The sequence below is a fragment of the Anopheles marshallii genome, chromosome 3 (genome assembly GCF_943734725.1).
Source record: "Anopheles marshallii chromosome 3, idAnoMarsDA_429_01, whole genome shotgun sequence".
Classification (NCBI taxonomy): Eukaryota; Metazoa; Arthropoda; class Insecta; order Diptera; family Culicidae; genus Anopheles; species Anopheles marshallii.
This window is the reverse complement of record NC_071327.1, coordinates 61862917-61881032: the sequence shown is the minus strand read 5'-3', so window position 1 is coordinate 61881032 and position 18116 is coordinate 61862917. Positions and strand designations below refer to the sequence as shown.

Genomic DNA, 18116 nt, shown 5'->3' with positions numbered 1-18116 from the left:
CTAGGGCGGTAACTATGAATGTCGCGCGCTTGGGTCGCAATTTGACACTCGAAGCCGGTGTGCGGTTTTTTACATTTACAGTACAGATTCTTGAATAGTTTTTGCAAATGGTTAAGCTTTATATACATTACGATTACGATTACGATTAAGTTACACACACAAACACACTGCATTGAAGGTGCCGAACTGATCATACACAACACGACCTGGCGAGCCGTTCGTCGCGAGCTGGCGCAAGGAAACGGGACGAAAAAAGCGTGTACATATTCATTTCACATCCTTTTCCGGCTCCCACTGGCTTTCTGTCACACTGTGTGTGAGATGAAGCACCAAACTTACTATCGTTGTACCTAGATGTATTATTTATTACACTTATCAGCCAGGTTCCCTCCTGATAGAGGGGGAGGGAAAAAACTGTTTCTCGCTCAGATATTGCCCAAGCTGCTGCAACAGATTATTTCGTTGCGCACAGTTCAGTTTTCCTCTACCATCCAGATGGCTTTCATGTACTCGTTTCAGACTTTAAGGCAATTCTTGCAGCAGCTCATGCTGGTACTCTTGTAATCACATAAAAAAAAACCTCGAGACACGCATTGGCCATCCGTGCGCACTACTGGTCGAAACATCATACATACGCTGAATAGAATAGAATTGTAAATATCTGCGGGAAGAGGATGTACGTACACTTGTCTGCCGTTGAACGGATAGCTACCGTACAGGGTGAAACAATTTGTTATCAATTGTTTTTTTTTTCGGTTTCTATCAATTTGCTCGACACACAGTTCGGTACTCTTGGTAGTGTATAGCGCAGCAATGCAGTAGACTAGACAATGGCCACTGGTGACGCATACGCGGCTGTGCGTAGGCCGTTCATAACGCCTGTACAACGATGATTTCGACATACATTTGAAAAATAAAAATTAATGTAGACTAGTATTGTACGGCTAGTTAAGGATTCAGGTGAAATAAAAGTTTAATAAAATGGCTTCATGGAAACACAAACGAGCAAGCACGTGTTGCGCGCTGCGTTCAAAATATTCGAGCAGTTTTGAAAGATTCGAGCAGCTTGCTGCTTGCGTGCAAGTCCACTGGCGGTTTTTTTTTCAAATTTCTTCGATCACTTAACGGACATTTTGCCATTGCATTTCGCAACCTTTTAAAGCTATTGGAAATTAAAGAGACTTTAACTATGTTAAATAATTCTTCTTTGATTCTTTGACATTAAATTATTCTTCTTTGACATTAAATTTCAGTTGAAAGACATTTTTATAACCAGTGAAACTGTCTGTAGTTTTATGAATCAATCAACATCAACTTAAGACGGGGGCTTATTCGGTTGGAAAATGTCTCGCATGGTTATCATTCTTTTATTGATTATCTATATCCGCTTTGCTAACTCAGCTTCTTATCATACGGATCTATTCAAGTAGCGAAAAGACCATCGATAACGCACGATCGAAGGTCCTCCACCTTCACCGATGGGTCTTTGATAGCAGACGCTACTCTGCATTCACAAGTCCGAGGGGGTGCTACTTTCATGGGCGCAAAACAATGGTATCGATTTCTAAGTGGTCATCTGAGATTACTTCCACGCCCGCTAATGTCCCTCGCACGGCACCAGCGCTGAAGATGAAGATATCATTGCCCTCTGTACACTCTATCGCCAGTGCCGGTCCGCAAGACTGACCGAACCGAGATAGTAAGCAACCTATCTCACCCAACGAGCCCACCAAGCGAGTACCCGCCGCGCAGTAGCGCTCGTATCGGGGCGATACGCAACCGGCAGGTGAAGTGATAAACGAATATTTGAAGCACCGCTACGATTGATTCGGCGTTCATTCGGATCGGAACAGGTGAGCGAACAGGACTGTGCGCTGGCAAGTGCAGAGACTGGTGAAATACGGACACTCTAACCGGGCCGTGCGAATAGACGAGGTGTTGTGACCGAAACTTCACCCACCTGTGTGGGAGATAATATAGCTACAGCAAGCACAGTGCGGTGGCAGTTAATTGTGGCTATCGTTGGCGTGACGCAAACATCCGCAGGGAAGTAAGGTATGCAACAACGGCGGTTGAGTGTGACCTTGCTAGCCTCAGAGAAACCTCACGAACCACGGCGGGCTGGGTTGGGTGTGATTGTTTAGAAGTGGTTTCGATACTAAAATGCCTCTACGGGATGCTCATTGATTGCACGATGCAAATGGACGGCTGCGGAATTCGGAACTACGTTCGATCGGTAAATGTTGCCAGCGGGCTGTGTGTGGAACTGAACAGGTGGAAAACGCTACCACGTGACCGGACGTGTTTCACTCAACCTTCCCATTATGCGCCTTCCAACAGAGCTTCCAGCACAAGAGGACGAAACCTTTTTTTTTCTCCCCCCGATACATCAATGTCAGTTGCGGCCGGTGGAGCGTGATAATGCATAAGCATGTGTCTTGGGTGATATGGTGTAAGTGATGGTGCCCCGTTTAGTCACGTCCCACGGTTGGGCCGCTATCGATATAGTTTTTCGGAAGGGCACTAATCAAACATATTTGCACGTGAGGCTATTAGTTTGATCACGCGGAGAACAACAGCGCTCACTCGAGTAGCTAAGGCAGCATGAATAAATTAAACCTTGCACTCGCAGGAACCAGTTCCGATGAGACTCGGTCCAGGAATGGGCGGTTGGTACCGAGACCGTTCGATATGTGGCTAGGTGGTTAATCGGGTAGAACTAGATTGAAAGGTGTGCAAAGCAAGAAAAACGAGTTTTCGGCAGGTTAAATCAGTGCAGTGAAAGCAGTGAAGCAGCAAAAAGGCGAACGTTTGCACGGCATTTTGGTGTACAGCGTCAATAAAAGGTGGTGAAAAATACCTTTCGGCAACACAAATGGTGGGGATGATAGCAATTTAGACTTCTAATCAAACACTTACTCCCCCGGAACAATCGTTGTTGATTAGTGCAGCATTTATTGTTTGTCGATAACCAACCCAAGCATCCGGTTTGATAGTGAAACTGTGGTAAACATTGCAGGATAATCAGGATCGAGGACATCAACGTTTATGCAACATGCATCAGCGCACCGCACAGTGATGATCGCCAAGGCACCCCTGAGGATCGTTTAGTATACCAGACACTGCGGGCGGCTGAAGAAGCTTACACGCGAATACCAGGATGAGTGGCATTAAGAATGAAGCATTTCTGACCGAAATGGAGGTGAGTGTACGTTTGCAGCTGGTCGCGCTCATGTAATACATTCTACGGTTGTATTGCTTTCGTAGGACGGTACGACACCTTCGCAACGCAAATCGAACGGATTCATGACAGTGGTGGAGGTACGTACCAGCTACTGCAGACGCACACGATTGCGATTAAGCCGCGTGCGATTGTAAAGCAATAATTCACACCCGTCACTGTTGCATTTGCTGTGCACGATGGTTATCTGCCCCCCCCAAAAACAAACGGCGTCAAAGGCGTGTGCCTCTAAGACAGCCGACTCGCTTACTATCTTGCGTTTTCCAGCCACCATTAAACGCGTTATCAGAATGACATTCACTCCAATTAGTCGCCGGTGACGGTATTTGCACAGTACGTAGCGTTCTTGGTTTATGTTTTGTTTTTTTTTTTTCTCTGTTAACTATTTTTGGCAGGGAGTACCATCAATAACGTACGAGCACGATGAGACAGCTCCCGGCGACGGGCGACAGGCGGCCAGAACCGAACGGGGCCAATCGACCGACAAACTTTACGACAGACTCAACGGGGCCATCGAGCGTCACAGGAAACACATCGCATTGGGCATCTACATACTGCTCAATGTCGTTGTGGTAGTGTTCTTCGGCTTCGCCACCAATTACTACCTCGAGTACGGTACGTCGACTGGGTGTTGGTGTTGGTTTGAAGAAGTTCTTAAAGTGGTAGTTGCCGTAATGAGCCGAGATGGATACGCTGTGCTTGTTTATCGTTCGCAGAGCAAGATGATTGTGGTATGCAGTGGTGCGACGGTTACGGTATGCTGGTACTGCTCATTGGGTTCATCTATTTGGGTCTGCTGTATTACTACCTGGTGAAACCATTGCTGGGAAGTCACTTTAAGCAGTACCTCGTTCAGCCGGCTGTCAGAATTCTAACCCACTACACTAAACCTTGGTAAGTGGTTGGCAAGCTTGGACAACGGACGAGTTACCGTACTGATGTACTCCTCTCCTCTTCTTTCAGGTACATCCGCTTAGGTGCCGTCTGTTTGGTGTTGGTCGGTTTTGGTCTGTTCGTGTACTTTGAAACCCGTGACCAAACCGAACGGCTCATATCACTCTCCGGCATGGCCATCCTGCTGGTCATCGCGTTCGTCATATCGAAGCACCCGACCAGAATAAACTACCGGCCCGTCGTGCTCGGTGTGATCTTCCAGTTCCTGCTCGGACTGTTCTGCATCCGGTGGGAGGTGGGCCGCAGTATATTTTCCTGCGTTGGCAATAAGGTGGCGACGTTCCTCAACTACGCCAAGGAAGGTGCCTCGTTCGTGTACGGCCAGGTTCTGGTCGGTGACGGCGAGAACGAGTACGCGATCTTTGCGTTCGCCGTGCTGTCTGTGATATACTTCTTCAGCTTCTTCATCTCCATCCTGTACTACCTCGGTGCGATGCAGTGGGTCGTCCTGAAGCTGGGCTGGATACTGCAGTCGATCCTTGGCACGACCGTGTGCGAGAGTGTGATCGCTGCGGCCAACATATTCCTGGGCATGAGTGAGTCACCGCTGCTGATCCGACCGTACCTGAAAGATCTGACCTACTCGGAGATACACTCGATCATGACGTCGGGTTATGCGACCGTGTCCGGCACGGTGCTGGCCGCGTACATCTCGTTCGGTGCGAATCCGGCACATCTGGTCACGGCCAGCGTTATGGCAGCGCCGGGCGCACTCTGCTTCGCCAAAATGATCTATCCCGAAACGGAAGAGAGCAAAACGCGTGCGGACAACATACAAATGGAGGAAGCGTAAGTATCACGGGAGGTGTTTCTTATTTTAAAATCGAACCGAGCTTACATCCGCCTTCGTACCTTCGTAGCACTGACTCTTCCATGCTGGATGCGGCTAGTAATGGTGCCAGCGCAGCGACCCCGATCGTCCTGGGCATCATAGCCAACCTGATCGCGTTCGTATCGTTTGTTGCCTTCCTGAACGGATTGCTTGCGTGGTTTGGATGGCGCGTCGGCTGGGAGGACGTCTCGTTGGAAAACATCTTCGGCACCATCTTTCGGCCGCTCGCATTCGTGATGGGTGTCCCCTGGGACGATAGCTACTACGTCGGTAAAGTGATCGGCATCAAAATGATCGTGAACGAGTTCGTAGCCTTCCAACGCCTCGGAGACTTCATCACGGAGCAGGTGATATCGGTAAGCACGGTGGATAAGGAACGAAATGGAACATCGGTCACTGATGGTTTGCATCTCTATTTTCTCTTATCACAGCCCAGATCAGCTGCGATCGCCACGTATGCGGTGTGCGGTTTTGCGAATCCTAGCTCCATGGGTATCATGATCGGTACGCTCAGCGCCATGGTGCCCAACAAGCGTAGCGTCATTACCTCGGTGGCGTTCCGTGCATTTTTGTCTGGATCAATCGTGTGCTTCATGACGGCCAGCATCGGTGGGCTGCTGATGGACGATGCGATTTTCAACAACTTTGGCAAGATGGGTTCGCTCGATGAATCGATCGTGCTGAACAGTACCATTCCAATCTTAACTCACTAGTGTCGATTAAGTTAGGCGATCAGTGTATCATAAATAAAAGAACAAAAAAAAACAACGTTGTGTCATGAATAAACCAAATGTTAGTAACTGTCTCCAGTATTAAACATACCTTTATTTTTACTTTCTTTATTGATTGATGACGACACTTGCCGTATTGTCGTTAAACATTTTATTTTTTTCAAGAAGATCGATCCAGCCGTTATGCTTATAACTGAAGCTAGCATAATCTAGTATACAATTCACATTCGTTTGAAGACATTTCCTTCTCCATACAGTGAAAGGTCACGTTATCCCGGGTGTACTCTGCCGTTTTACTGCGAAATATTTATTTGGGTTCTATCGCATTTCCTCTGCTATGTTCTTCGGCCAGATTTTAGTAAGTCGTCCTGGTGGCTCTGCGGCGGTCGACTTGCTTTATCGTACCTACAACTTACACGCATCAAACTCATTCATACTTTCATTCATTTTTTCATTCATAGAAACACTTATTCTTCCGCGACACTTATTATGCGTCCAACAAGGAGAGTCTTGCCCCCTCGTATTCCATGCAGGATATTAAAGATGATCGACACATCGTGGAATCCGACCTAAGTCATTCAGACATCATTCGAACGAACGCTCGATCACCAGAGATGCCATAGAACCAAGGCTTCAAGGAAACACAAGGAGTGATGGAATAGAAAAACCTCCCGAGCTTCTCCGTGTCCCACATACTCTGCCAACGTGCCATGCAGAGCGACTGTGAGGCACAAAGGTGTTTGTGAGGTAGGATGTGCCTATCAAAAAGAGCACCTTCCGAAGCACCTCCTTTTGACCAATTGGTCTGCTTTTTCATTCCCTAGTAAACCGCAATGAGAATGCAGCCAAACAAGTGAAATACAAAGCAATTTTCAAACAAAGAGCTTAAGACTTTTAGTATTTCTTCACAACATAGTGTTGGCTCTTAATAGCCTTCACGGATTTCAGGATCGCTTTGATAGCACTTAAGCTATTAGAAAAAAATATTATAAAATATTCGTACGGAGGGCTGTGGTGAGGTTCGTTACGTATACCGAGCATGGTTGGCGTAATTTGAAGAATGTGAAAACATAATTATGTTGTTTCAATTATTAAATCAGAGCTGCAAATTTTGTAATGCTAGCGGTAGGCAAATAAGTTGTTATTAGGCAAATAGTAATGTCAGTAGTGCCATAAATGATACCATACGATAACTAGAATTGCAAGCAGCAAACAAACTGCCATGACACTACCAATACTAAACCATCTGAAGCTCTGGATTTCCCCTATTATTCATATGGTGTGGTGTAAATTTTGCAGCACGTTTCTATTGCCGGTGCTGCTATCGTGTTCCCGCCATTCGGGGAGGTCGCGTCATTGACGGCTAGCCTTTAAAAGCACTGCCTCTCATCGCCGTGGCTCTCATACGATCAACAGTAACTGCCGGTGAACGTTCGAAAAAGGTGGAGTGATGAAACAACGCTTCAGCTGCGAAACGTGTTTTAGTGAGGTGTAATTCCCCAGTCGCTTCTTCCGTAGGCAGCGTGTCGGGGTCGAGCTGGTGCCGGTGTTTTTCGGGGAGGTTGTTTTTTTTTATTCTACAACTTCATGCAGGTGTATTGTGGAGGGGAATAAAAGCTGTGGTCGACTGATCGTCATTACGATCCGCGCTGTGGCGAATGACGGAGATTTGCTACGAACGTAGCGTTTGTTTTGTTTAACGTTGGTGTAGCAGTGAGCATGTGAAAAGAAATATTGTCAAAATAGAAAAAGTTCCAACAAAAACTGTGTGATACATCAAAGCTTCAATACATGAGTGAGGTGACACGGTGCATGTAATAGATTTTCCGTGAAATTATATCGAGCGAGAAAAATAAGCAACGAAGCATCGATTGTTTGTTCAAGTGTTATCTGCAGTGCAATGTGCGCAGGCATTACGAATATGCGCTGAATTAGAAATTACCCCTTTCCAAGAATTCAGTTATCGCATCAAACTCAACCATGGCGCTGAATGGAATATACACTCCACATGGCGGCGACGATCAAACATCTTCAAGATACATTGGTGATTCGAAAGTAAGAATCGCTTAGGTGTTCACCTGAGAGAGCCCTCTTATCTATAGTCTATCTCAACACATGCTTACAGGAGGAAATTGTACTCTCCACCCTTGGTTTGGATGCATCCGGGCGTCCCGAGAAAGCGAAGCAATCCGGCATTAAACGATACAGTGCAATCTGCATCGTCAACGGAATCGTTGCTGTATTTTTTGGATTCGCGACAAATCGTTTCATTCGGCATGGTGTGTGAGCAGCTGTTCTGTTTACGCGACCCTAGTAAACAATCGTTTTCAACATTTTCAGAGCGAACCTGCCAAACGAATTGTGGCTTGCGGTGGTGCGATGGGTACGGTATGCTGTTGCTGCTGTTGGGATTCGTCTACGCGGGGTTGCTGTATTTCCTGCTGCTGAAACCCAGACTGGAACGAACGCTGTACAGACGGTTGGCGCCGGTTGGATCACATATCGGACGGATGTTTCGAGCGCGCACAGCAAAACTGGCGCTGGGAGCGATTGTCGTGCTAGGGTTTGCCGTTTTCCTGTACCTCGATACGCGCTACAATGCTAGCCGCTTGATGCCCCTCACGGGGATGGTTGTGTTTCTGGCCCTTTCCGCACTGATGTCGAAACATCCGAAACGGATCAACTATCGACCGGTGTGCACCGGTCTGCTGCTACAGGCGCTGCTCGGTTTGGTTTGCATCCGCTGGGAGGTAGGCCGCAGCATATTCGCCTGCATCGGCGCAAAGGTGGACACCTTCCTGGGCTACTCGTCCGTGGGTGCCGCATTTGTTTACAGCGACGTGCTTATCAAACAGTACGCTGTGTTTGCGTTCTCCGTGCTGAGCGTCATATACTTCTTCAGCTTCTTCATCTCCATCCTGTACTACCTCGGTGCGATGCAGTGGATCGTTCTGAAGTTGGGCTGGGTCCTGCAGTCTCTCATGGGCACGACGGTTTGTGAGGGAATCATGGCGGCAGCTAACATCTTTCTCGGCATGAGCGAAACACCGCTCATAATCAAACCCTACGTGAAGGACCTGACGCACTCGGAGCTGCACTCGGTAATGTCGTCTGGGTTTGCGACCGTCTCCGGGACGGTGCTGGCCGCATACATCTCGTTCGGTGCCAGTCCGGGGCATTTGATAACGGCAAGCGTTATATCGGCACCGGCCGTACTGTGCGTGGCGAAGATCATCTATCCGGAGGTGGAAACAAGTAAAACGACATCTGAAAACATTTCCATCGCAAAATCGTAAGTGTCTAATGAGCGGCTGAATTTGAGAGCTATAATGAATGTAAGATCATCTTTACAGTACCGATTCCTCCGTGATTGATGCCGCTTGTAATGGCGCAAGTTCCGCCACTACGCTGATCCTGGGCATCATCGCCAACCTGATCGCATTCGTGTCGTTTGTGGCATTTGTGAACGGGGTGTTGACGTGGCTTGGCATGCTGGTCGGTGTGGAAGGTGTATCGCTGGAATGGGTTTGTGGGTACATTTTCCGGCCGCTCGCATTCGTCATGGGGGTGTCCTGGAAGGATAGTGAGCAAGTTGGACAAGTGATTGGCATCAAAACGGTGGTAAACGAGTTCGTCGCGTACCAGCGCCTTGGAGAGTTCATTCGCGATGAAGTTATAACGGTAGCGAGCAGCATGGCGATTGGCGACACGAGCCTCGATGTTAATCGGTTTTCTTTATGCTTACAGAAACGGTCGGCCACGATCGCAACATATGCCATCTGTGGCTTTGCAAATCCTAGCTCGCTTGGTATTATGATAGGAGCGATGAGTGCGATGGCTCCCGAACGGCGCGGCTCTATTACGTCCGTATCTTTCCGTTCGTTCATCACCGGATCAATTGCGTGCTTCATGACCGCGTGTATCGCTGGTAAGAGACTATTGATGCGTTTCCCTTTTAAAAGTTGTATATTGTTTTCATAAAAAAACATGTTATGCTCCCCAGGACTGCTGATCGATGATTTCCAAGGAATGGAAGGTTCGCGGATGAACATCTCGACAATATCGAATTCTTCCGTTGTATAAGACTGGCACACAGAGAGAAGTCTTGTTATTAATTATTTAAAAACAAATCATTCAACAGACTTACCTCTAATTGAACAGATTACATATTAACCTAACTTGTCCTGACTGTTCATCCTAATGAAATCACGTTTTTAAGACTTATGGCACTAGTATGATAGTCATGGAGATTGCCAACCAAGTTGTATCAGTGTAGCATTTCTGATGTTTTCACAATTCGTCTTTGAAAGCCATATTGTTTGAAGAGTTTTAAGAGAACGCCCAGGAGCATAAATATGTATATGTCTTCGCAAGTACGGTGCGTCATTTTCAATACATAATATCTCGCCGATACATGCAGACACTGCTACTTGTCGTTTGAGGCAGAGGGCGGTCATGGTAGCTTGGTATATTACATTTATTAAGCCATGGAAATCGGTTCAATTCTATTTGATCCACGTAATTGGCGTCCATGATACTGTATTGAACTAAAAAACTGAACGAACTAACGAAGAATTAGCTGCTCTTAAGCACATTGGGGTTTGAACAACTTGCTAACTATCGGTTGGTCTTGTAGGCCAACGGCCTTTCGGTTGGCTTATCAAAGATGGCCATGATATTATATATATAATATATAAATATTGGCCATGATAAGAAAAAGTATTACATTATTTTAAAATATTTAAATAAATACTACAAACAAAAAATTCGGTGTATTGTCCCATAAAGTTTATTCACGAAAAAGCTAAACCATTCTATTCTTCTTCATACTGTCCGAAAATACATGAGCTACATCAGGGTGGTAAATACGAGTGGAATGTGTGGCTTGAGGAAGGAGGGAGGGTTAGGTGGTTGTTGATTGATTTCAATACGTATCACTTCTTGCATATTCCGTACAGAAAATTGAGCAAGTTGTATTCAAATTGTGTGATCAGCTCACAGTTTTTACAGCACATGAGCTTTTTCTTTTAATGAACCTTGCCAGTAGAAGATTGAGCTTATACAGGTATAACACATATAGCACCTTTCAAATGGGATACGGTTGAGATATGACCGACAGACACTATGCGAAGCGAACACCTTTTTAACGCATCTTAAGATCAAGCCAGCTTGAACTTAATATCACTAATTGCGTCAAGCCTTTCTAATACTTCCCGCAAAACACATTTTAAAGCGAAGTACACCTTAAACTCAAATCGCTACAATAACAGGCGAAGTACAACTAAAACACTAATCCCTACTATAATAAGCTATTTGGTTGTATCCTTTACACACTTCACTGACAATTCTTTCACGTTGCGACGAGGTTCTAATCAAAGATGTTTAAAAAGCACAAATTAAATCACTCATAAAATACACTCAGTAAGCGTAATTGGTAGCTACTCGGCCGGTCGGTCTTCGTTTAGGGTGGGGAAGCAATATCCACTTCACGGTAATCCATGCAGATCGTACTTCGTGTAAAGCTCTTGCGTGCGATCGTACACGTTGCGCGTAACGGATAACATTTCCGGCAGCAGTTTCATCGCGATGGCCACATCCGCACAGACCTTATCGAGCAGTTGGTCCCGCGTTGGAAGTGCATACATGGCTACGGTAGCTCCTTTCCTGATGAGCCATGGGTGAAATTGAGCAAGTGTGTCATTATATGCAGCCTGGCAAACGCCGTTCGTTTTCCCATCACCTTCCAGCTCGCCGAGACGTTTCAAAAACTCTTGTATAAAATCTGCAATCGATAGAACATCGGTATTACAAACGCATTCAATTCGTATCAATCAATCGAACGTGCGCCACGTTGCACCATTAACAGATTGTTTGGAAGCGAACACGCTGGCGGTTTGATAAGATAAAGTACAACAACGATGCACTTTGACAGACGTAGTAAAACAAGCCCCAACTTACCCAAACCACGGTGGAGCCTTAGCAATGTCCGGCTACCGGATACGTAGTCTTTCTTATTGAGCAAATTTGACTCCTGCTCGTACTCCATCATGGTGCGGATGGTGAGAAAGCTGTCCGCATTTTCCTTCGTGCGAAGCTTCTCCAGAATTTCCACCTTCTCCTTGACGTCACTGCTCACGAATCCGAACACCGTTCCCATCAGCTGGAAAAATCTGTAACCAACCGGGGACGTCCCGGGAGAGTTTGTGATAAGATGCTCCCATTCAACAGGCAGCTGCGATAAGCATGCTTCTTCTTACTTGTACAGTTCCTTGAATGCTTCCAGATATTGGTCCACGTAGACATCATCCTCTTCGACGAGACTTTCAGTGAACTTTGAGTGCACCTTTTGAAGATCAAATTTATCTACCGACATGATTGTTTAGTTGCACTGCACCACTTTGGCGAATATCAACAATAAAGACTCAAAAATGTGCACTAGACGCTGTTCAGTTGGAAGATATGTTGCTTAATCGATAGAGTGTATACTAGAGGGACGAGTATCCGCGCAGCTAGTCGATATTAAACGTATGATTAAACACTACACAAAGAACAATAACAAGGTATGCGTTTGTTGTTCTTTTTTAAATGACAACACAGCTGTTCGATCTTCGGAAAACATCGGGAAACAAAAACATCGCATCGGCGGTGTACCCCGCGAACTAGGCGTTATAAACCAAGTGCAAGAAAATTCCATTTGTCAAGATATCGCGATTTCCGGCAAGGTGCTGTCATTGGCGCACTTGTCATCTGTCAGCTTTCTTTCCGGTCCAAAATGGTAAGCGATGTTGTCGAAATTTTGTTGCGCTCATCTCAAAAATGTTGCTAAAATAGGTGAAGCTGTGTAATGTAGGTAATGAAAATAGTGCAAACATGAAGGCTTCCTTCATTGCCAAAATGAGCAAGCTCTCTCGAGATTGGGCACTGGAGATTTTTGATGAAAATCGTTGAAACCGCAAGCCGTATGCCACATGTTTATCTGTGTGTTCGTTCGCGTTGTGGTTGCCCGAAGCAGGGCGAAAGTGCCGGAAAATAATTTCAATGACTCTTTGCAGCCAACAAGCTTCACCTTACTTTAGTGGCACTTCGATCGAGTGTAGTTGCAAAATGCACTGTGATAATAATGCACATTTTTCTGATTACAGCCGTTCACCAGGTTTGTGGAGACTGGTCGCGTCGCCAAGTGCGCTGTCGGAAAATACAAGGGACGCCTTGTATGCATTGTCAATGTAATTGACCAGAATCGGGTAAGTTGACTGAGCGCATAATGTGCAACGGAAGTGTGTTTCATTTTAGGATTACCAGTGAGGTTTATCGTACGCAATTCGATTCAATGATGATGTTTTCTACGGAAAACAGTATGTAACATTAGGAAGAGCCGTCTGAAACTTATCTGAAGCTTTCTTCCATATTCTGAAGTCTTGTGAAATGAGTTAGATGTTAGATGAGCGAAACGTAGTGGTCAAATTTACGATTGTACCGTACCGTGAGATCGAAAGTAATCAGCGATTGTGTGTTTGTGTGTGTGCACATTGTGATTTCAGGTACTGATCGATGGCCCTACCAGCGGTGTTCCCCGGCAACAGTATGCCGTCAATCATCTGCATCTGACGAAGTTCCGTGTTCGCTTCCCGCATACTGCTCGCACCCGTATCGTGCGTGATGCTCTCGAGAAGTTCGACCTCAAGAAGAAGTTCGAGGAGACCAGATGGAACGAACGTTCCGTTGCCAAGGGCAGGGTAAGTGTTTCAGAACCGTATTTCAGAAGTTGAACTTAGTGAGCCTACTGTGTTCTAAAGAAAGGCAACGGGTTTGCCATCGTTTTGTCAATGATGATCCATTTGAGTAAACATGTTTACATGATAGGAAATGCCGGCTGATACAAATATGAAGCCATATTAGTTCTGAAATGAAAATGAAATAGAAATGTTTTAAAATTTGCTTGTGCACGCACTGCCCCCGGAAGTGAATTCTTAATAGTTCTAATTGTGTGTCCACGTTGTTCTCTTTCAATGTTCTTATAGCGCTTCAACATGACCGATTTCGATCGCTTCAAGCTGCGTCTGGCTCGCCGCGAACGTAACCGCATTGTGAGTGCGCAGTACAAGAAGATGAAGAAGCAGGTCGTCAGCAACGGTATGCTGTTCGGTAAGCCCCGAAAGGGTACGAAACCGCTGCCCTCGAAGCGCGTTAAGTCGCCTGAGGATGCCAAGAAAAAGAAGAAGAAGAAGAAGGCGCTTCCGGGCAAGAAGGCTGCGGCTCCGGCCAAGAAGAAGTGAGCGGTGGCAATAATATCTGCGTCGGGAGTGTATAATTATTAAAAGCCGTTCAGACTACAAAAACAAACGATTTAAGTCCAATCAATCCATCTTTAGCATTCGCACGGAGAAAGTTATGGAAGGAGACGAGAAGGAAGAAGGAAGTAAAGAAAGAGAACACAAAATGAACGATTTTTTGCTTTCGTTTGGGAATTGCTGCATGCAGAAAGGATAGACACGATAGATCTAAAGGAGGAAGCTTTTCTGTGTACGGGCTGCTTTCTTTCTGAAGAAGTACGAACAGTTTTACGCTTAATCTTGGATTGCAGATTTGTGATTGTGTATTTGCACAATATTGGAATGGTATTCGATTAGGTTGCCTTTTCACGCAGTTCTTGATTTAAATCGTAAACGAATAGGTTGGTCCGGTTGATTTATAAGCTTCGTTTTTACATCCATCGGAACGGTCCCGGCCCACTCGATTTCGAAGGAGCGAATCAACTGGAATTTGAAAGAAAGGAATGTTAGTTGGATTGAAAAGCCAATAGCTAAGAACTGTATACTTGCCCTCAAAAACAACACTAGCATACTCTGCTCGGCCAATCGACGTGCGATGCACGATCGCATCCCGTGTCCGAATGGCAGTACTAAGTGAGGATGTGCTTGCTCCTTTGTGTCGCGCATCCATCGTTCCGGCAGGAATTGAAGAGGCTCACGGAAATAAGAATCCTGACGGCAAGAGATCATATTCTGCGTCACTACCACTGTTCCACGTGGTACCTGGTAGCCGCCCAGCACGTGGTCCCGATTGAGAATTCGTCCCACGCCTATTGAGATGGGATTTAGGCGAAGCGTTTCCTTCAGTACCGCACGACAATATGAAGCTTCCGCTGGAAAAGGAACAATAATTGAAGTCATACAGCATTACTTTACTGCTTACGGGAAATACTTACATCCCAACACGGCAGCTCCGATCCGGTTTTCTCGTGGGTCTGGCAGTATTTTCTTAGCCTCTTGAAAAAGCCGCTCTTGGACGGTACTTCCGTTCAGCGCCAAATGGTACAGTGCAAAGGCAGTTGAATAGCTGGTCGTATGCACTCCGGCCAGAAGCAGATCGGACGCCATACCGATGATGTCGTTTAGCTCCAGGTTGGGATTGCGCAGATATTCCTCCATGAGCGATTTCGAATGTTCGCCACTAGCCAACCGTTGCTGGTCCTCGTTGAAGTAGAGCAATTTCTGTGACACAAGCTCAACGGCAGTCTTTTCCATAAATTCCTGGGCTTTGCGCAACCGTCTGTAGGCGGGAGTTTCGAAGTAACGCCACAGCTGAAAGCCCTGATCGGTGGGCAATATGCAGGAGTTGGTCGTCTCGGCTGATTCCATTAAGCGAGAGGATAATGAGTTGGGAAGCATTTGTTCCTCGGAGAAACTGTCCAACCGTACGCCGAAGGCAAGCAAGCAAATCACTGGAAACAAGTATGTAATGGTGTTATTGAGTTTCAGGTTCATGATATTTGATTTTTAGATGATGTTAATTGACACATAACATCAATTTTGCATACATTCCAGATTTAGTCGAGAAATTAATGGCATCACGTCTTCAATCAGTAAACTCTTTATACTGGAGCTTTGTGGTTCTGCTTCCATTTTCGCTTTTAAACCAGCAATGAACTCCTTCGTAATTTTGTCGGTTGAGGGAAGAAAGTTTCGCACATTTTGCGGAGAACTGAGTCCTTTCTGAAGCTCTGATCGAATCTTCCACCATTCCAAACCGTTGCTGAAGGTGAGTAAAGGTATATTAATTTTGTGCAGAGAAAATCCGGCAAACGTTTCCTTACGTTGGTAGCAGACCAGCGGTACGGTAGACATTTGGACGATCTTTGCGATATTTTTCTAGCGCGGTGTGGCTGCGCCGGGATGGATACATTCCCGGCGTTCGATCGTCCAGCACTGTAGCTATATCATCCGGATCGTAAAGCCACACTATATTCTGCCCAGGTACCATTGTCTCTCGTACGATCGGACCATATTGCCGATATTTGTCCTCGCCGGAACGATGCAACTCATCGAAACTGTAACGCCCTTTGATAAAAAGACAAAACAAAAAATGCCTCCGAGAATGGTTGATCTACCGTAGACATTAGCTTACCTATTCCTGGGATGTACTGGAAAAGATTTCCCAACCCGAGTGGACCTTTCGGTCCCGGAATCTGTTCAAATGTCTTAACCGTCCTGTGAATGAATTATTTGTGCGTGAAAGAAAAACGAGAATAGTTGGATGTGACGGTAGAAAACGTACCCTTTCGGCGCTTCATTGCTTTTAGATGAAAACCCACGGAGATGGCGAATGGTAACTTGTCTGGTAAAACTCATTGTGCTACACACTCTAACCGAACCATTTAATGCTTTTATAAAATTTTGGTGCTGATGTAGTGAAATTAACCAAAATGGAAACAGACCGCCGGATTGTGTGTCCGTCGTAAACGCAAGATCTGACAACAATGAAGCCGGTTACATTGATCTGCTTCTGATCGCGAGAAGTGATCGGTTTATTTCACGCACACCATTGAAACGCCAAAATTTAACCCGGTTGTCTCCCGGTTGTTCGATGTTTCCTAATCAGCGCTGAATGCGGTACGAACAATGAAGATAACAATTATTGCATTGACAAACATTATTCAAGAAGGTGAAATTATGCTCTTTCTTATGCATTAAACGCATCAATTTGTTCCTGTAGTAACACGGAACGCATTTTATTTGGAACTTATCACGCACACCACTTACACTGCTATTGGCTAGCGGTACATAACCGATAGGAATGCATAACAAGCACTCGGTTGACCTTGAATAATAACATATGAGTCGAAAAATCTGGGCTGCGGGAGAGCAGTGATCGGTACACCGTGCTCATCGAGCTTGCACGGAAGAGAGTGCGTAGACGGTCTCAGTCATATGGTGGCGTCCGCCTGTTTGTGCACAAATTGATTGAGTTGTGGAGCTATTTCAGTATCACCTTTCGAACTGTTGATGTTTTGTTAGGAAGTGTTGCGGCTGTAAAGACTGCGAACAGTTTGCAATGCGACACGTCACTTAAACAATTGAGCACAACTTCATTTTTAACCATTAAATTGGAGCAAAATAGTTTGGTTGGATGTGTTCTACACAGGTGTAAGAATGCGTTTAAGGTGTCGCTAGTTCCATTACCTTTCCAGCTGTAGTTATAACACGTCAATGTGGAGAAACGATTATGTATGCTTGCTTGTTTTCAACGTCCAATTAGTGTCAGCACTGAAATACGATATAGCTGCTGTAAGGTTCTTTTTCTTTTTATTAAGTTCTTCCAATTTCAACCTTATTGCGTTTGAAACCTCTCCTGCCCGAAACCTACCACAAACGGCCATCGCTCGGAATTTCCATGGCGGGAGTTTCCGGTTGCTTAACCTTTTCCTCTACCGCGTGACAGTCGACTGTGCAGAGCACAATCTGCGTCACTTCCCCATGCTGCTCCGAGGATGGTACCACGACCGTATCATCTTCGTTCGGATTCCACACCTGATCCTGCCCGAAGCGTTTGAAATTGTAGTGCGATTCCTTCCGGCTGTGGTTGAACTTGAACGATCCTCGGTTGAGCGGTTTCGGTGGTGTGCGACCGGGTGTCGCCTTTAGCACAGGGTAAGGTGCCATCGATTGTACCAGTATCACCTGCGAGTGAGTTGAGAGGACGCGAGGCTGTTGGTTGTTTGATGACTTGGAGAGCCTCAGATCGATAAGACCGGCAGGGTCGTTACTTCCTGCTTCCACCCGAACGCGATGCTCTGCTGGAGGGCAGTCGGAAAGCACACCGGTGGATTCTTCCGGCACTACTGGAGATAGTGGAGGTGGTGGAGGTGGAAGCGCTGTTGGGGTACTCGGCAAGGAAGGATACACCAGCTCGGGTAATCCGGGAAGCTGTTCAAAGTTGCAATCACTACAGCCGGACGAACCGCCGGAAGATGGTTCAGGATCGGTGACCCAAGACTCGGCAGGTACTGGTGCTCCATCAAGCAACACTCCAACCAGTTCGTTCAGGTTGTACAGCGAACCTTGAGGAGGTTCATTCA

The 18116-nt window shown here is 46.1% G+C and overlaps 5 protein-coding genes across 5 annotated transcripts; 3 read left to right on the top strand and 2 right to left on the bottom strand.

Annotated features, from left to right (window-relative positions):
- The first annotated feature begins 3160 nt into the window (after positions 1-3160).
- On the top strand, positions 3161-5740 carry LOC128712966 (solute carrier family 28 member 3-like). The gene is made up of 7 exons (XM_053807831.1): positions 3161-3202; positions 3268-3321; positions 3637-3856; positions 3958-4135; positions 4205-4984; positions 5056-5383; positions 5459-5740. Exons 1-7 carry the CDS (start codon positions 3161-3163, stop codon positions 5738-5740), a joined length of 1884 nt encoding a protein of 627 aa, XP_053663806.1.
- Positions 5741-7738: 1998 nt separating this feature from the next.
- On the top strand, positions 7739-9841 carry LOC128712965 (solute carrier family 28 member 3-like). The gene is made up of 6 exons (XM_053807830.1): positions 7739-7813; positions 7884-8037; positions 8099-9050; positions 9112-9439; positions 9506-9686; positions 9762-9841. The coding sequence occupies exons 1-6, from the start codon at positions 7739-7741 to the stop codon at positions 9839-9841; spliced, it is 1770 nt and encodes a 589-aa protein (XP_053663805.1).
- A 1403-nt stretch (positions 9842-11244) lies between these two features.
- LOC128713677 (ceramide-1-phosphate transfer protein) lies at positions 11245-12131 on the bottom strand. The gene is made up of 3 exons (XM_053808540.1): positions 12016-12131; positions 11717-11928; positions 11245-11540 (listed from the first exon to the last, which is right to left on the bottom strand). Exons 1-3 carry the CDS (start codon positions 12129-12131, stop codon positions 11245-11247), a joined length of 624 nt encoding a protein of 207 aa, XP_053664515.1.
- Positions 12132-12343: 212 nt separating this feature from the next.
- Positions 12344-14034, top strand: LOC128712964 (60S ribosomal protein L14). Its single transcript, XM_053807829.1, has 5 exons — positions 12344-12405; positions 12461-12533; positions 12901-13002; positions 13300-13494; positions 13780-14034. Exons 1-5 carry the CDS (start codon positions 12344-12346, stop codon positions 14032-14034), a joined length of 687 nt encoding a protein of 228 aa, XP_053663804.1.
- Positions 14035-14397: 363 nt separating this feature from the next.
- LOC128711471 (cytochrome P450 302a1, mitochondrial) lies at positions 14398-16389 on the bottom strand. The gene is made up of 7 exons (XM_053806349.1): positions 16316-16389; positions 16166-16248; positions 15855-16098; positions 15579-15793; positions 14967-15482; positions 14581-14903; positions 14398-14514 (listed from the first exon to the last, which is right to left on the bottom strand). Exons 1-7 carry the CDS (start codon positions 16387-16389, stop codon positions 14398-14400), a joined length of 1572 nt encoding a protein of 523 aa, XP_053662324.1.
- Between the last annotated feature and the right edge of the window lie 1727 nt (positions 16390-18116).

What these genes read in the sequence shown, in the direction of transcription:
- LOC128712966 (XM_053807831.1), top strand. Translation starts at nt 3,161, where the DNA reads ATGAGTGGCATTAAGAATGAAGCATTTCTGACCGAAATGGAG. An exon ending in CAATTACTACCTCGAGTACG is followed by an intron (nt 3,857 to 3,957) that starts GTACGTCGACTG and finishes TATCGTTCGCAG; the next exon opens with AGCAAGATGATTGTGGTATG. An exon ending in TCACGGAGCAGGTGATATCG is followed by an intron (nt 5,384 to 5,458) that starts GTAAGCACGGTG and finishes CTCTTATCACAG; the next exon opens with CCCAGATCAGCTGCGATCGC.
- LOC128712965 (XM_053807830.1), top strand. Translation starts at nt 7,739, where the DNA reads ATGGCGCTGAATGGAATATACACTCCACATGGCGGCGACGATCAAACA. An exon ending in AACATTTCCATCGCAAAATC is followed by an intron (nt 9,051 to 9,111) that starts GTAAGTGTCTAA and finishes TCATCTTTACAG; the next exon opens with TACCGATTCCTCCGTGATTG. An exon ending in CATGACCGCGTGTATCGCTG is followed by an intron (nt 9,687 to 9,761) that starts GTAAGAGACTAT and finishes TATGCTCCCCAG; the next exon opens with GACTGCTGATCGATGATTTC.
- LOC128713677 (XM_053808540.1), bottom strand. Translation starts at nt 12,131, where the DNA reads ATGTCGGTAGATAAATTTGATCTTCAAAAGGTGCACTCAAAGTTCACT. An exon ending in GCATTCAAGGAACTGTACAA is followed by an intron (nt 11,929 to 12,015) that starts GTAAGAAGAAGC and finishes GGTTGGTTACAG; the next exon opens with ATTTTTCCAGCTGATGGGAA. An exon ending in AAGGCTCCACCGTGGTTTGG is followed by an intron (nt 11,541 to 11,716) that starts GTAAGTTGGGGC and finishes TATCGATTGCAG; the next exon opens with ATTTTATACAAGAGTTTTTG.
- LOC128712964 (XM_053807829.1), top strand. Translation starts at nt 12,344, where the DNA reads ATGACAACACAGCTGTTCGATCTTCGGAAAACATCGGGAAACAAAAAC. An exon ending in AAAAACATCGCATCGGCGGT is followed by an intron (nt 12,406 to 12,460) that starts GTACCCCGCGAA and finishes CCATTTGTCAAG; the next exon opens with ATATCGCGATTTCCGGCAAG. An exon ending in ATGTAATTGACCAGAATCGG is followed by an intron (nt 13,003 to 13,299) that starts GTAAGTTGACTG and finishes TTGTGATTTCAG; the next exon opens with GTACTGATCGATGGCCCTAC.
- LOC128711471 (XM_053806349.1), bottom strand. Translation starts at nt 16,389, where the DNA reads ATGAGTTTTACCAGACAAGTTACCATTCGCCATCTCCGTGGGTTTTCA. An exon ending in CGGAGCTGCCGTGTTGGGAT is followed by an intron (nt 14,904 to 14,966) that starts GTAAGTATTTCC and finishes TTCCTTTTCCAG; the next exon opens with CGGAAGCTTCATATTGTCGT. An exon ending in TGCTAGTGTTGTTTTTGAGG is followed by an intron (nt 14,515 to 14,580) that starts GCAAGTATACAG and finishes TTCAAATTCCAG; the next exon opens with TTGATTCGCTCCTTCGAAAT.